We start from the raw sequence: 16,690 nt of genomic DNA, 5'->3' as shown, positions 1-16,690 counted from the left end.
CTTTTATTACAGAAAGGGCTGTCCCTTCTCTTTATCCTGCACTGATAGAGAGAAGGGGTTGCCGATTAGTGCAGTGCTATTTTGCCGCCAAAAACGTGCCCGTAAATACGGGTGGAATACGGGTGACACCGGACCCATATTTACGGGCACGGGCTCGTAAATACTGGTGCAAAACGGGTCGAATACGTGTGACACCGGACCCGTATTTACGCCAGTATTTACGGGTGGGAAAAAATACGGTCGTGTGCATGAGGCCTTAGGTCAAGATTTATTCAGACAGTGACACGATCTTCATGATTTGGGCTTTGCATGCCACCACATTGGATATGAAATGAAACAACTGAGATGCAATTAAAGCATAGACTTTCAGGTTTAATTCAAGGGGTTGAACAAAACTATCCTGTGAAACGTTTAGGAATTGCAACCATTTTTCTACATAGCCCCTTAATTTCAGGGGCAAAAAAGAAATTGGACAAATGAACATTACCATAAATAAAATGTTTTAAAAAAAATACTTTGTAGAGAATCCTTTGTAGGCAATGACTGCCTGAAGTCTGGGACCCATAGATATCACCAGACTCTGGGTTTCCTCCTTGGTGATGCTTTGCCCGGTCTTTACTCCAGCGGTCTTCAGTTGTTGCTTGTTTGTGGGTCTTTCTACCCTAAATTTTGTCTTAAGCAAGTGAAATGCAGCTCGATCGGGTTGAGATCTGGTGATTGACTTGGCCATTGCAGAATATTCCACTTCTTTGCCTTAAAAAACTCCTGGGTTGCTTTCGCAGTATGTTTTGGGTCATTGTCCATCTGTACTGTGAAGCGATGTCCAATCAACCTTGCTGCATTTGGTTGAATCTGAGCAGAAAGTCTATCCCTGAACACTTCAGAATTCATCCGGCTGCTTCTGTCTTCAGTCACATCATCAATAAACACTAGTTACCCCGTGCCTTTGGCAGCCATACATGCCCATGCCATCACACTGCCTCCACCATGTTTTACAGAGGATGTGGTGTGCTTTGGATGATGTGCCGTTCCAAGCCTTCTCCATACTTTCTTCCTCCATCATTCTGGTACAAGTTGATCTTAGTTTCATCTGTCCAAAGAATGCTGTTTTCCGGAACAGGGATGGCTTCTTTAGATGTTGTTTGGCAAAGTCTAATCTGGCCTTTCTATTTTTGAGGCTGATTAACGGTTTGCACCTTGTGGTGAACCCTCTGTATTTGCTCTCATGAAGTATTTTCTTTATGGTAGACTTAGATACCGATATACCTACTTCCAGGAGAGTGTTCTTCACTTGGGTAGATGTTGTGAAGGGGTTTTTCTTCACCATGGAAAGGATTCTGCAATCATCCACCACTGTTGTCCTCCATGGACGTCCAGGCCTCTTGGTGTTCACGACCTCACCAGTGCGCTCCTAACATTTGTGCTGTCTCGCTGATGGATTTCTTCATTTTTTTCAGCATACCGATGGTCTGTTTCACTTGCATTGAGAGCTCCTTTGACCTCATGTTGTGGGTTCACATTAACAGCTTCCAAATCAAATGCCGCACCTGGAATCAACTCTAGACCTTTTACCTGCTTAATTGATGATGGATTAATGAGGGAGTAGCTCATGCAGCCCATTAAATAGCTTTTGAGATAATTGTCCAATTACCGTTGGTCCCTTGAAAAATAGGCAGCTACATATTGAAGAGCTATATTTCCTAAACCTTTCCTCAAATTACGATGTGAATACCCCCAAATTAAAGCTGAGAGTCTGCACTCTATGCCCCTATTGATTATATAACTGTACATTCAATATGTTTTGGTAAACAGCTAAAATGCCAAAACTTATGTCACTGTCCAAATAATTCTGGACTTAACTGTAGTGATTGGGTATCCAAAATTCTTTATTAAAATTGCAGATCCATCTCCGGGGCACTGAATGTAAAGGCCCTTTTACACCGGACGATAATCGGCCGATGCAGCGAGCGTCGATCAACAAGACATCGGCGCTCGTTTGCTCCTGTTGCACGGAGCCATGGATGGGGACGAGCGATCGTTGCTCCGATTGCTCGTCCCCATATGTTATCATGTCGGCAGCGCATCTCCCTGTTTACACAGGGAGATGTGCTGACGACAACAATAATATTTTACTTTTTTAAAACGATACGACCAGCAGATGATCGAGCGTTTGCACGTTCATCTGCTGATCTCTGCCCTTTTTACACAGGGCAATTATTGGCAACGAGCGTTCTATGAACGATCGTCTGCCCGATAATTGCCCAGTGTAAAACCCCATTGAGAATGAAATACAAAATAGAAACACTTACCGTGGTATCCTGATCTTTTTTCTTCTTTTCTGTTCCATATCACAATCCACAGGATGAAAAAGAAAAACATAAGAAACATGGCAAACATGGAGGAGATCAGAAATACATGTCTCCTGCTTTCTCTGGCAGATTTCTGAAAGTTTGGAGATTGTTATATGGTATGTGATTTGCTTTCTTCTCATTTTCTTTCCCCAATTAATTTCCAGGTTGAGTGTTTGCTTAATAATGATATTCCTAAGATCATATCTAATAAGCTGCTTATCTAAAATACATGGATGTGTCTTTAAGGCTTCGTTCACATCTGCGTCAGGGCTCTATTCCGATGCTCCGTCTGAGCTTTGCCTCAGAATACTATAGTTTTCCGTTTCCATCATCATTGATTTCAATGGTGACGGATCCGGTGCAAATCATTTCTGTTTGTCTCAGTTGTGCAAGGGTTCTGTCGTTTTGACGGAATCAATAGTGATTCCGTTAAAACGACGGAACCCTTGCACAACTGAGAAAAACGGAAACCATTGGCACTGGATCCGTCACCATTGAAATCAATGGTGATGGAAACGGAAACCTATGGTTTCCGTTTGTGTCCGTCAGGGTTCCGTTCTGATGTTCATCGGCTGATTGCATCGTTTTAAATGCCCAAAATATTACTGTTAGCTCCTTGTGAAAAGATGCAAACGATAGACGAGCTGGTTTGTTGATCTGCGCTCTTTGTACATGTCAAAATGGGCCAGTGTAAAAGGACCTTTACTCTCTTCCAGCTGCTCCTCTTCTACAGACATTTGCAAAAATTTAAAAATCCTAAGTAACCCTCCAGTTGGCATTAAATATTTTCACTATACATGCAGAATGTATAGTTAGCATGCCTGTGCCCTCCCTTTTGATGTATGTAAACTGACTACCAGCTACTCAGACTACCCTATGCACAGTATACTTTGGTAGTCTGAGACATGCCCCCTGCTCTCAGATGAACTAGTGCTTTTAATCTTCAGAGAGCAGGGAGCGTGTCTTAGATTACCAAAGCACACTGTTCATTGGGCAGTCTGAGAAGATAGTGATCATATAACCTACATGAAGAAGGGACTAGTACAAACTGCAGCAAAAAGTGGGGACACTAAGTATGCTAACTATACATTCTACATGTATAGTAAAATGTTTATTGTGAACCGGAGGGTCGCTTTAGGCATTTAGGGAACCAAAAATAAAAGCTTGTTACAGATTACAAAGTTAGCGCACAATCCATATTAAGTATGTTATGCTATTTCTGAAAATGTAGAGAACCCCTTTAAATAATTGCTACCAGAAGATGTATATTAGGTCCTCCCAAGTGCATACAAGCCAATAGTCCTAATTTTTAAAGGGTCTACCCCACAAACTGTACAGCTAAAAAGTGGGCTTATGTAAATTTGCATAAAAAGGGGCATTTCTTGAAATTTTTGTGGCATTCTTGTACAGAGTTGGGGCATGGCTCAATTGCCTTGCTATTGGGGATTCAAATGTTGGTTGTGTTTCTAAAATGGGAAAAAAATATTTCAATATGTAATTCCTGTATCGAGATATCACAGGAAGAATATCTACTGTGCTTTTGTGTACATGAGAACACTTCAGTTCCTATGCTATAGAGATATACAAATAAAAACCAGTACAGCATGTACAGTAGTATAGTAAAATTCAGGGTGCAGCCATCTCTACTGGTTCACCGGTACTGTTCAGATGACGAAAACAGGCTCCTTATCAAAAGATGCTTGTCCAAAAGTATATAGGACTCGTGCTCCCCTCTCATGTCGCCCTCTTGTCTACTATCTGATGAAGAGGTATTTTCCTCGAAATGTGTTTAAAACCTTGAGACAATTAAATGTATATACTTCTTGATTAACATGGACTTTGATTATGGTCATTACTTGAGCGGGAAGAGACAGTCCTGTATTATTTTGAACAAGCTTCTTCCTATGCTATGGCTGCTCTGTGTTATCATGGGGACACTGGGCCTAGTAGTAACAAAACAGACCTCTTTTTCTTGTCGGTGCTAGAAGAATAAAACCTGGGTTGCTTTTGGATCAAGTCAACCAATGATAACACTAAGTTGGCAATCAGTGGCATAACTACTGCCGTATCGGCTGCTATGTGGCCTACAGACTCAGAGGGACCTGTTGCAAGGAACTGGTGTGTGGCGGTGAAAAATGAAGTGAAGAAAAGCATAGATCAAGGAGCGGTAAATAGAGGGGTCTGAATTTATTTAGGGGTCTTAATTAATTTTAGGGTCTGATCTTGGGTCGGAAATAGGGGTTTGGGGTCTGATTTAAGAGTCTGGTCTGGAGTCTGAATAAATTTAGGTATCAAGTTTGGGGTTTGAATTTATTTAGAAGTCTGATCTCAGATCGGAATTCGTTATTGGGGTCTGATCTGGAGTGCACATTTACTTGACTTTTCTGCTCCACCCTGGTTTGGCCGATCAGAGGTGTTTGTCTCTTTGCTATTGAATCATACTTCTCGAATACATCACGTTTTATCATCCTCACCGTCTTTCCATACTGGTTATTGTTCTGATACCTGTTTATGGTTTGTTGTAGTTTTCTTTCTCTCTTCTTTTGTACCAAACCTTTAAAAACATACTAAGAATTGTTCTCTTTATTTTACAGAAATTGCATAGAATTGTAGATTTCATCAAAAAATATCATTATAATTCTTTCATACACAGCTTTTATGGATTCCTGGTGTGGATTTTTTTTCTTTTTGCAATAAGGGCTAGATTTACCAAATATCACATTCTGAAAGTTGTATGTTTTTGTAGATAAGTGATACATAACAATTGTCCTATGGTTTTAACCATAGTGATGTCTTGTGTGTCCTGTAAATTTTACTACTATATTATCAACATATTTCCATGGGTAAGAAAATTTTTGAAAGGTTACTTTCACGAATTCTCATTGAGTAAATCGAACTCTTATTCTCATTACACAATGACAAAGCTCTATATTTACATGACAGTCATGAGTAGTTATACCCCGTGACACGGATATTGTGGAGTTTTTCTTGTGGCCGGGATGTATACTCCATATAGGGCTTGACTTTCTCTACAAAACATGAATACTGGCATAACACAACCTTCAAAGACACACATGAAGCCATGGTAAAACATTCTCAACTGATGAAAACACCAAAACTGTTTCTTGATCCTAAACAGAGAACAACCTTCTTCTCACCAGAGTTATCATTTCAGACAAAATGTTTTTCTTAATACTACAGACACTGTGGGTATCCAAATAAGAAACGCTTCTAGGTGCTTATGACTTTGGGTAAAGGAAGACAATGGCCCTCAAGATACAAAAATAATGGTAACATGAGACTAGGTTAAGTCCTCTGCTAATTTGTATGAGAAACCATGATTTTTTTTTGATGTCCGGAAGGAAAACGGCAGCTCAGATCACAGAAATCCATCATTTTGTTTTTGTACCGTGGATAACCCACTAACAGGATTTTACTCTAGCTGTAAAAAGTTTAATTGTACATTTATATGATGACTAAAAAAAACAGCACTGGATGTTTTGCTTCTGCTTTATCGCTTGTGACTTTCTACTCCGGCTCACTGCTGTTTGTAGTTTTCTCCCATAAACTCTCCTCACTTTGTGCTGGAGATCCCGCAGAGGTACGTGCTCTGAGTCCTTGAAATCGGCGGCACTCTGGACATACTCTAATATGTGTACATTCTCTGGCTACTAGAGCTGCTTCTTGTGCCAGTCTCTGTGCCAATGGGTCAGGCCCACTACCACCACATAGTTTACCATTACTGAGAATACTAGTACTGCGTCCTCTTCTATCATCCTGAATGGTAGATCTAGAACGTATGATACCCCCACGCCTACGACGTGGTAGGAGACTGTCTTTACAAAGAATTATGTTGCTTAACTCTGTCGCCATTTCTTTGCACACAGAAACCTAGAAAAAAATAAAAAATATTAGATAATATATAATAAACAACTGGGCTATTTAGAGCATGGGTATTAGACATAATGCTAAATAAGAAGTCGTATTTTACCTCAGATTCTTCAGAATTGCGTAAGGTCCACAGGAACTCAAGCACTGCCATGAATATAGCCACTATTAGACCACAGATTAACACCACAAAGATGCCACCAATGTTTTCCATTCCTAAACCTGAGAAGATAAAACCACAAATCATGAGTGGGGTTGTTTCTCTAGAAGGTGCATGTATTTCTGCATGCTCCATTCAGATGAATGGAAATGATTTTCCATCGCAGAAATTTCTGCAACAAAATCTGCCACGTGTGAATCCACTTTAATACATAGACTAGATCAGGACTGTACAAGCTCCTGCTTTGGGCCCTCGCTACCTTATGACAGGAAACTTAAACCGCAGCATAAGTACCAATAATTAAAGGCATGGGTAATAGCCATGTATCAAAGAACCCACATAGAAGTGCTAGATAGCAGAAAGCCACCAACCCACAAAAAGGAACAATGTTTTTTCACCTGATTGGGCCCCTCAACCTCTGGGCCTCATAGCAGCTGCTACGCTTATATTTATGCCCAGGACGAGGCTGCAGCCATTAAACCCCTTTTTTCACTTTTTTTTTTGTTAACTCTTAGGCCACTGTCACACAAATGAAGGAGCTAGGCCTGAGGATAGAGATGGACGTGGCGCCAATCTATGGTTTCCAAGTAGTGTGCTCACCATTATTAGACGCGCTATAGAGCCATGCATTGGTCCTGTCTGGAGAATTAGTAGAAGGCCACATTCACACAGCAGTATTTTGCATTAGAATTTGGAAGCCAAAACCATGAGGAACCTACACAGAGAAGAAGTATAATGGAAACATTTGTATATTTTCCGTGTTATGGACCCACTTCTGGTTTTGCTAACAAATACTGAAGCAAATACTGACAAATACACACCACCATCTGTGGCCCCCTCCAGTTAAAATATATTACAAACTTAATTACACCCCACTGTGCGGTCAGTTCAAAAGACTGCTTAATTGAAAAGCCATTGTGCTTGTACTGTCAAATGCAGCATATCACAGGTTAAATTGGGTTGGCAAAAAAATTAAGATAATGAAAAATGGTCAGCAAATACTGTAGGTATTTAACCCCTTAAAGGGGTTTTCCCATGTTGGACATTTATGACATATGCACAGGATATGTCATAAATGTCAGATAGATGCGGGTCCTTTTCTCTAGAACGGGGCCCCCAAAATCCTGTTATAGCTTTTTGTGCTCACGCTGCCTCCCGGCCACTTCCTGATTACATGGTTGGGAGTTACAGAAACAGCATAACTCACTGAGCTACCCTGTTTCCGTAAATGTAATTTATTTTTTGGTGGGGGAAATGGAAAATAAGCATTTTCACCGTTGTTTTTGTTGTATTTTTCTTTACGACAGTCACCCAGGTGTTTAATTAATGTTAACTTTATTATTCAGGTCATTATGATTGCGGCGATACCATGTATGTGATTAGCTTTGTGTTTTTTTTTTACACTTCTAGTAAATAAAACCACTTTTTACTATAATCTTCTTTTTTTTTTTTTATAAACTTTATTTAACGGTTTTAACTTTTTTTTAGTCCCACTAGTGGACTTTACTTTGGGATCTTCTGATAACAGATATAATGCTTCGGTATACTCCGTGTAAAACTGACAAGCAATCTATTAAGCCATGCCTCTAGCACGGCCTAATAGGCATATAGCCAGAGCAGGCCTTGGGGTCCTTTGTTAGGACCCTGGCTGCCATGGCAACCCATTGGCGGTCGCATTTGTTGGCTGCAGATCGGTGACAGAGGTAGCTCCCTCCCACTGTCAAACCACTTATATGTCGCAGTCGCTATTGACCTCTGTATTTAAGGGGTTAAACATCAGAGATTGGAGATTTTGGAGCCATTGCAGCGAGAGCCTGGCTATCATTTACGCGCGGGCGCAGCATCTGCGCAAAATCAAGTACATGCACGGTGGAATGCGCAAATGGCTGACTTTCTTTGCTGTGCATGTACATGTTTATGCGCCATGGGGTTATGCGGCGACCAAAATTTATTAGTAGTGTACTCACTGCAGTAAGTGACTGTGAAGGATCACCACTATGTATATTTGTGTGTGTTTGCAAAAATCATTATTATTCTTACATAAAGCTTCTCAGTATATCATATTCTGCTATAATGCTACGTAGTATGATAAGATGGCGCCGGAGCATGAGACAACGCCCTGGAATGTGAAAAAAGCAACATGAAGTATTAACCCACAAACTTACTGAACAAATAAGAAAAGGACATGTTTGAACAAGAACCAATTAGCACCTTGGAGGTGTCACAAGATCATATACTGATAATTGACGCCATTTTTGCTATATAATTTTTGCATTGTTTTAAATAAAGTTGTTGTGCTCCTATCTCATCGAGAGAGGATATTCTACCTGAGCTCTGCTTCTGGTGTAATTCTTCCCGCGCTACTCGGTGAAAACCAGGCTGACTAACTGGGAACGAGGATCTAAAACTTCACATGACTACACTCGCTAATATACGTGGGTAAGTAAAAAATTATCCGCACTCCGGTTATATTAAAACTTCTGTTGGCCGCACAGTCTTATCATCGCTTACCGTACCAGGAAACTGTCTCCCCAGTCACTGCTGTGCAGGTTTGAACGTGTTACATCTGTTTATTTGTGACTGCGATGCGAGAAACGATGGCTGCCCCACTTGTGAATTACAAGAGCAGCATACAGTGATTTGTTTTTTGTGGTCTGAGGGTGTGTCTGGTGTCGATATTTATCGAAGACTTTGTGAAGAAACGTTGCACAAGTATCAGCTATGAAGAAGGCGCCGGACGACCGTCTACGTCCACGATTGATGACAACATTGAGCGTGCACGTGAACTGATTCTATTGGATAGACTATAACTTGTTTAGTCCCCTGAAAGAAGCCCTACGAGGAAGACGTTTCATGTCTGATGAAGAGGTGAAGACAACGGTGCATTCGCTGCTCGTAGCTCAGCCTAAAACATTTTTTAACTCCTTAACGCCGAAGGACGGATATATCCGTTCTCAGCAGCTGCTAGTTCGCGCAGGAGGACGGATATATCCGTCCTGTGATGGCGCGGGTACTGTCACTGTACCCACGCGATCAGCGGCAGGAGCACGGCTGTTATACACAGCCTGGCTCCTGCTGCAACTGCCGGAATCGAAGCGCGCTTCGATTCCGGCAGTTTAACCCATTAAATGCCGCTGTCAATAGTGACAGCGGCATCTAATGTGTTTGACAGAGGGAGGGAGCTCCCTCGGTCACCCGATCGGCGCCCCCGCAAACAAATCGCGGGTCGCCGTCGGGTTTCCATGACAGCCGGGGGTCTAACAAAGACCCCCAGGTCTGCCTTCAGCATCTGCCTGTTAGGCGATGCCGGAGGCATGACCTAACAGGTTGCCTGTCAGTTTTACACTGACAGGCAATAATGCTTTGGTATACTAAGTATACCAAAGCATTATATATGCGATCGGCACATCGCATAGTGAAGTCCCCTGATGGGACTTAAAAAAAAAAACTGTCAATCAGTTAAATAAAGTTTGTAGAAAAAAAAAAAAATAATTACAGTAAAAATCAAATAAAACTACTTTTTTTGCCCAAAAAGTGGTTTTATTCTGTAAAAGTGTCAAAACAAATCACACATACACATATATGGTATCCCCGCGATCGTAACAACTTGACCAATAAAATGAACACATTAATTAAACCGCCGGATGAACGGTGTCCAAAAAAACCGCAAAAAACAACGGCAAAATTCTCTCTTTTCTCCCATTCCCCCCATAAAAAATAAAATAAAAGTTAATCTATAAGTCCTATGTACTCCAAAATAGTACTAATGAAAACTACACATTGGCCCGCAAAAATCAAGCCCACATACGGCCACATCGACGGAAAAATAAAAAAATTACGGCTCTTGGAATGCGGCGATGCAAAAACAAGTAATTTTTTTCTAAAAGGGTTTTTATTGTGCAAACGTAGGAAAAACATATAAAACCTATACATATTTGGTATCCCCGTAATCGTGCTGACCCATAGAATAAAGGTAACATGTTATTTACGCTGCATAGTAAACGGCGTAAATTTATAACGTGGAAATTAATGCTGGAATAGCTGCTTATTTTCAATTCTCTCCTAAAATAAAGTTAATAAAAGTTAATCAATATGTTATACGCATCTAAAAATGTCGCAATTACAAAATACAACTCGTCCCGCAAAAAACAAGCCCTTATACCGCTATGTCGACGGAATAAAAAAAAAGTTACGACTCTTGGAATGCAACCGTGAAAAAACAAAAAATAATCCTTGGTCATTAACGTGCAAAATGGCCCGGTCATTAAGGGGTTAATGTAAGAATACGAAAGCTTGTAGACAGATGGAAAAAGTGTATTGAAAAGCAGAGAGATTATGTCGAAAAATTATGTATTTGTCTTTACTGAAAGTTGATTAAAATAAAATCTACAGCCAGAGTGCGGATAGTTTTTGACTCGCCCTAATTCCGGTCGTCCGTCGTGCTGATTCTGAGATTTTCTTTGATTTTTATAGCACTGCGGGGGACCGGAAGTCTAGTTGCACAGCCTTCTTTAATACGACTCTTCGTCACGTGACCGACCCCGCTGTACTCCATGTAATCGATGTACTACTGCTCCGGCTTGTACATGGAGTACAGCGGGGTCGGTCACATGACAAAGAGTCATATCGTTATCAAAGAAGGCTGTGCAACTAGACTTCTGGTCCCCTGGCAGCGTTATAAAAATCTATGAAAATCTCAATTAGCGCGACGGGGGACTGTAAAGTATATTAGCGCATGTACTCACATACTGCAGTGAGTACACTGCCAATACTTTTTGGTCCCCGCATAACCCCTTTAATGTTCATAGCCACTGCCACTTCTAACCACACGACACGGATAATAATGCAAAAACTTATATTCGTAGACATTTTTTCAGAAGAGCATGGTTACCTTTTGCCCTGTGGTCTTCTTCTTTTGGACATTTACCGCCATCCCACCACTTTCGTTTCAGATCCTCTAGACAGTTGTTTTCTTGCAGCTGTAAGATTGCCAAATCAAATTCATCTCGGAAAACTGAGCCTTCAGGGCAAAGAAATATTAATTAATTTACATTCTGTCTACAAATGTTCCTAAAGTTATTTACTTATTCATTTACAAAATTTCATTTTAGTACCATGTATTCAAAATGAGCTATCCCTAGGGCAGTAGAAATAACATCCTACATCATATTCTTTATTAATATGCATTTAATGCAACTGACAATGAAAAAAATGTTCTTCTAGAGTAGCTCCGGGCACGTACTTGTAATAACAAATACTAGTCAGTATAAAGCAGCTACGTAAGTTACTTAGTTAGGGAGATCTGTGCCTTTTCTCTCTAAGGGCTCATTTAGACGAGCGTAAAACTCGTCCGTGTGCTGTGCGTGAAAATCACGCACAGCACACTGACCCATTGAATCCAATGGGGCCATTCAGACATGCAGGAGTTTTTATGCAGCGTGTGTCCATTGCGTAAAACTCACTGCATGTCCTATATTGGTGCGTTTTTCATGCACCTACGCGCCCATTGAAGTCAATGGGTTCGTGAAAATAACGCACTGCACATGGTTGCATATCCGTGTGCTGTGCGTGATTTGCGCATTAGTTTCATTGAAAAAAAAAAAAAGATGTGCCTTGCGAGTGCATGAAAGTCGCATGCCACCTGCAAAGCACACTGATGCATAACGCAACACACACGGACCAGATTCAGGCGCGTTAAAATGACGGAACCCTTAGGCTGGATTCACACGACCATGTTACGTCCGTAATGGACGGAACGTATTTCGGCCACTAATCCCGGACCGAACACACTGCATGGAGCCAGGCTCCTAGCATCATAGTTATGTATGATGCAAGGAGTCCCTGTCTCGCTGCAGGACAACTGTCCCGTACTGTAAACATGATTACAGTATGGGACAGTTGTCCTGCAGCAAGGCAGGGACTCCTAGCATCGTACATCACTATGATGCTAGGAGCCCGGCTCCCTGCACTGTGTTCGGTCCGGGACTTCCGGCCGAAATACGTTCCGTCCATTACGGACGTAACATGGTCGTGTGAATCCAGCCTTACACAACGGTGACAAACGGAAACCATTTGCATCGCATCAGTCACCATTGAAATCAATGGTGATGCAAACGGAAACCTATGGTTTCGTTTGTTTCAGTTTGGATTCCGTTCATGGGTTCCCCTGACGGAAAGCTCCCACGGAACCCATGAACAGAGTCCTGATGCAGATGTGAACGAAGCCTTAGACAACTAGCAACAGTTTTACACTATAGATTCATTACAATGTGCTGCATGAGGCTGGATTTCAGTGAGAAGGCAAGTAAAACAAATATATTACATAGTTTTATTATTTTTGCACAAGCAGGCAAATTAGCGAACAAAAATAATGTTAAAAAATATATGTGTTACATACCTATGGGCATGCCAATACCATAGCCCTTAGTGTCCAACAGACCTCCAACCTGAGTAAGGTTGCAGTTACGTTGGCGATAGTACTCATTCATGGTAGACTCCAGTAGGAAAGCATAATTGGAGTTCAACACTCTGGCTATACCTTCCTCTGTGCTCTTGACAAATACACTTGGTTGTTTGGAGTGCATGTAATTCCACATTCTTTGATAGGTCTGGTAACGAGAATTCTAGGAGGGGAAAACAGAGGTTTGCTACAGTTTATTTACTCAAGCATGTCCGATTTGCATCTGCAAAAAACAGGCCACCGCTTCATGCATGTAACCGTCAGTGTTGCGCCAGTGTGGTTTCCTTGTGTCATCCGTTTTTCTCTTCTGCAAGTACTGACTGGTTTTCTTTTTTTTTTTCTCTGCATTTCTTTAGAAACTATTGCGTGAAAAACAGACAGCACATAGATGTCATCCATTTCTGTGTTTTTCACGCACCTATAGACATCCATAGGCAAGTCTGATCCGCAAAAATGGACTAGAATAGGAGCGAGTTTCATGCAATGGATACACGCTCCGTGAAAAAACACGCATGTGTGAATAGCCCCATTGAAAGGCATTGGTCAGTGTGCGGTCAGTTATTTAAGCGGACATTCACACAAACGTATTTAACGTCCGTGTGCTAAGGCCTTACATTGGTGAAAAGTTTTCTTCTGTTGGGAACACTGAAACACTGTTAGGTACTGTTACATCATTGAATAGACTAAAGTTGGAAAGATCTGCAATGTAAATTAAACTGGAAAAATAATAGCCCTTTGTAACATCTCATGCATATGTCCATACGTAGTACAGAGGGACAGGGACTACATGTACCACTGTGAGTCAGAGTTTTATTCTCTAAACACAATGCTTCTTGGGGAGAATACCTTCGTAATATGGTATATGATGGACAATGGCGGATCCCCATAGGTCTGTTTAGGGCAGCTGCCCAGGGCCCGAGGCTCCCGGGGGCCCATGGCCGCCCAAAAAAGGACAAACTGTATGGGGCAGAAAGCCCCAAGTGACAAGGACTGGAAGGCCCTTAAATAAAACTCAATTGTATACAAATCCTTTAGGCGCGGATACGATTGACAGTGCTGGCAAGGGAAACACGGGTTCCCTTCCCTGCCATTCAGCACTTTTTTGTGATGCAGATGGCGAGTTGACATCATCGCACTACCTGCGTCGCTCTGCTGGATGAGGCCTGGTCTGAAGAGACCATGCCTTTATCGCTCGATAAGAGGGCGTTGTGGGAGCAGGGACTGGTGAGTTTGGTGCTATCTCCGGGGGGAGGGGAGTGTCATTATCTACAGGGCGGGGTGAGTGCCACTATCTACTAGGTGGGCTGTGTGGCACGATCTACAGGGCGGGGTGTGTGAAACTATATACAGGGGGCTCTGATGGGCACCTACTACAGTGCGAATTGTAAACGGAACTATCTACAGGGGGCACTGTGAGTGGCACTTTCTACTGGGGCATTGTGAGTGGCACTTTCGACAGGGGGCACTGTCTGTTGTGCTTTACTTTACAGGGTTTGACACAATTGTATTCAGGGGCATTGTGTATGGTACTATTATATTTAGGGGCGCAGTCTATGGGGCCATTATTTTCAGGTGCGTGGTGTATGATACTATTATATTTTAAGGCATAGTGTGTAGCACCATGAGAATTTATAGGTGCATGAATGTTGGATTAGTGAGGAGCTGAAAACATCTGAGTGGAAAATTCTGCAGAAATGGGTTGTGGCCGGAAAAAGTAGTCATGAGGTCTGGACCGGATGGAGAAGAAAAGAGAAAAAGAATGACTAGAATCTGAGAAAACATCTCCTGTGAGTCCCTGGATTTATAGAGAGTCTGTCACCTCTCCTGACATGTCTCTTATAGGAAATCCTTGTATTCCACAAAAAGTCTGATGTAGTCTAAGACTAATAAATAAAAGGGTGTTACCATTCCCCTTGTCAAGAGGATATGTCCATACGCAGTGTTATGATGTCAGCAATGGTTGGAGATGTCAGCATGTAGGGACACAGCCCTTTGACACGGGGAATTGTAACACTTATTTTTCAATGCTGGCACAGCAATGTTAGCACGCGGCGGTGGCAGTGAAGGAGGACCCAAGTTTGGGGAACAGCCCAAGGCCTATGGTCTCCTCAATCCGCCACTGGTGATGGAGCATGGCACATTTTTTATTTTTTTCTGTACGGGATCAGACAGAAAAATCCTTTGTACATCTCTGTATCAAATCCAAGACATTTGGAGGTATAGTATGCCCCTACAGCTCCATACCACATGACATCTAATACAGTGGGGAAAAAAGATATATATATATATATATATATATATATATTGTAGTAGTGCAGCTACTGGACAGTGCAGAAACTGTCCAGTTTCAATCAACCAGGGAACATGTACAGCAGAGAGGGTTTTCTCTGCTGTTGCTTGGGTGTAAAACCAGGAATAGGGCCTGGTTTGCTGGAGTGTGAAGAAGGGCGTCTTCCACTCTGTACAGACAGTCCATGTCTTGGGCTGTCTGATGAGCTTAGTTAGGCTTCACCTGAGATGGCTCTTTAATTCAGGTGTGTGCAGTTCACACAGGGCTCTCAGTCTGGGGAAGACAGACATGCTAGCCTGTGAGAGTCACCACCGTGTAAGGTAAAGCTGTGAAGGTTTTGAGGTACTGGGCACAAGGCTCAGTGTCTCGTAGTGAGGGACACTGAATGTGTTAGTTAGAGGCTGGACGGCCTAGGGTTTATTTTGTATGTTTTTTGTTGTAATACCGCTTTCTGTGGTGAAGACAATAAAGCTAGCTGCGGCTGGTTTAAACGTTTATTCAATAAGTTGGAGTGAACTTTATATGTGTGCTAACCATCTCACCCTGGAGATGGCGATCCTGTGAGCTAAGTGGTCCCCAAGTTGTCACAATATATATAAAGAATCTAGCAAAGACTTTTGGTTGGAATCTGTGTCGGAGATCTATGAGAGGCAAAGAAGTGAGGAGACACAATGACAGAATCTGTGATGTGCAAGGGACTCTCCTGGACTTTGCAGACTTTTTTACACAAGAAAAAGAAAACTGGGTTATTTGCTACAATTCTGCTTGTTTAAGCGGAAATTGTAACCGATTCTCAAAGGTTAAAAAATAAATTAAAAAAAAGTCTCTCCCCCTGATGCTTGAGTATGGTTACTCTATAGCTGCTCCAAAATCTACTGAATGACAAATATTTACTTGAAAGAAGGTCATGCTGGAGCCGCCATGTATGGTACCATACTCAATGGTGGTCTGGTCTGCCAGGTCATCCACTGACTCGATTGGTACATCCATTCTTTGTACAGTGAGAAAGGCAGCAAGATTTGCTGTGTATGATGATATTATTATTAGGGTGAATGCCCACCTGGAATAGCAAAATAAAAACACACAGAAATTTAGCTAGGGTTACCCCATATCTTATTACCTGCAAAACAAATGAAATGAAATGGTTTGTTTGGTTTGTTAAATCTGTTTTAACTTTAATGCTTAGTGATTTTAGGCTGAGTATTGCACACAGTAAGGTCTCATGCGCAGGGCACTGCATATTAATTGACCCAATATAGACAATGGAAACCTTTGGTGACTTTTTTTTAATGTAATCTAACTCTAACCCCACACAATCTAAGGCCTGATTCACACAAACGTGGGACGGCCGTCCCACAGACCTATGTAATTCAATGTGGCCGTTCACACAGCCGTTGTGTTAAGGATCTGCCAGGCACAGCTTCTGTATCCACGCCCATAGGTAATCAGTCTGCACCTGATTCTATGTCTGTGAGACTGACTCCATCTTCCACCACTCAGGATGGCAGGCTTAGGAGTGGGAGAGCCTATCACAGTCTGGC

General features: G+C 41.9%; 1 protein-coding gene across 1 annotated transcript in view; it reads right to left on the bottom strand.

The window, feature by feature from the left end:
* Positions 1-4,965: 4,965 nt before the first annotated feature.
* The window catches only part of GRIK4 (glutamate ionotropic receptor kainate type subunit 4), a 289,366-nt gene continuing 277,641 nt past the window's right edge, over positions 4,966-16,690 (bottom strand). The window contains exons 16-20 of the mRNA XM_075840105.1: positions 16,044-16,209; positions 12,797-13,022; positions 11,291-11,419; positions 6,343-6,461; positions 4,966-6,242 (exon numbers count right to left, since the gene is read on the bottom strand). Of these exons, the coding sequence (XP_075696220.1) occupies positions 5,880-6,242; positions 6,343-6,461; positions 11,291-11,419; positions 12,797-13,022; positions 16,044-16,209 (1,003 nt within the window). The 3' untranslated portion in view covers positions 4,966-5,879. The remainder of the gene's footprint in view (positions 6,243-6,342; positions 6,462-11,290; positions 11,420-12,796; positions 13,023-16,043; positions 16,210-16,690) is intronic.

The sequence above is a fragment of the Rhinoderma darwinii genome, chromosome 10, assembly GCF_050947455.1.
Source record: "Rhinoderma darwinii isolate aRhiDar2 chromosome 10, aRhiDar2.hap1, whole genome shotgun sequence".
Taxonomy (NCBI): domain Eukaryota; kingdom Metazoa; phylum Chordata; class Amphibia; order Anura; family Rhinodermatidae; genus Rhinoderma; species Rhinoderma darwinii.
Note: the sequence above shows the minus strand (reverse complement) of the source record. Positions and strands in the feature narration are given on the sequence as shown.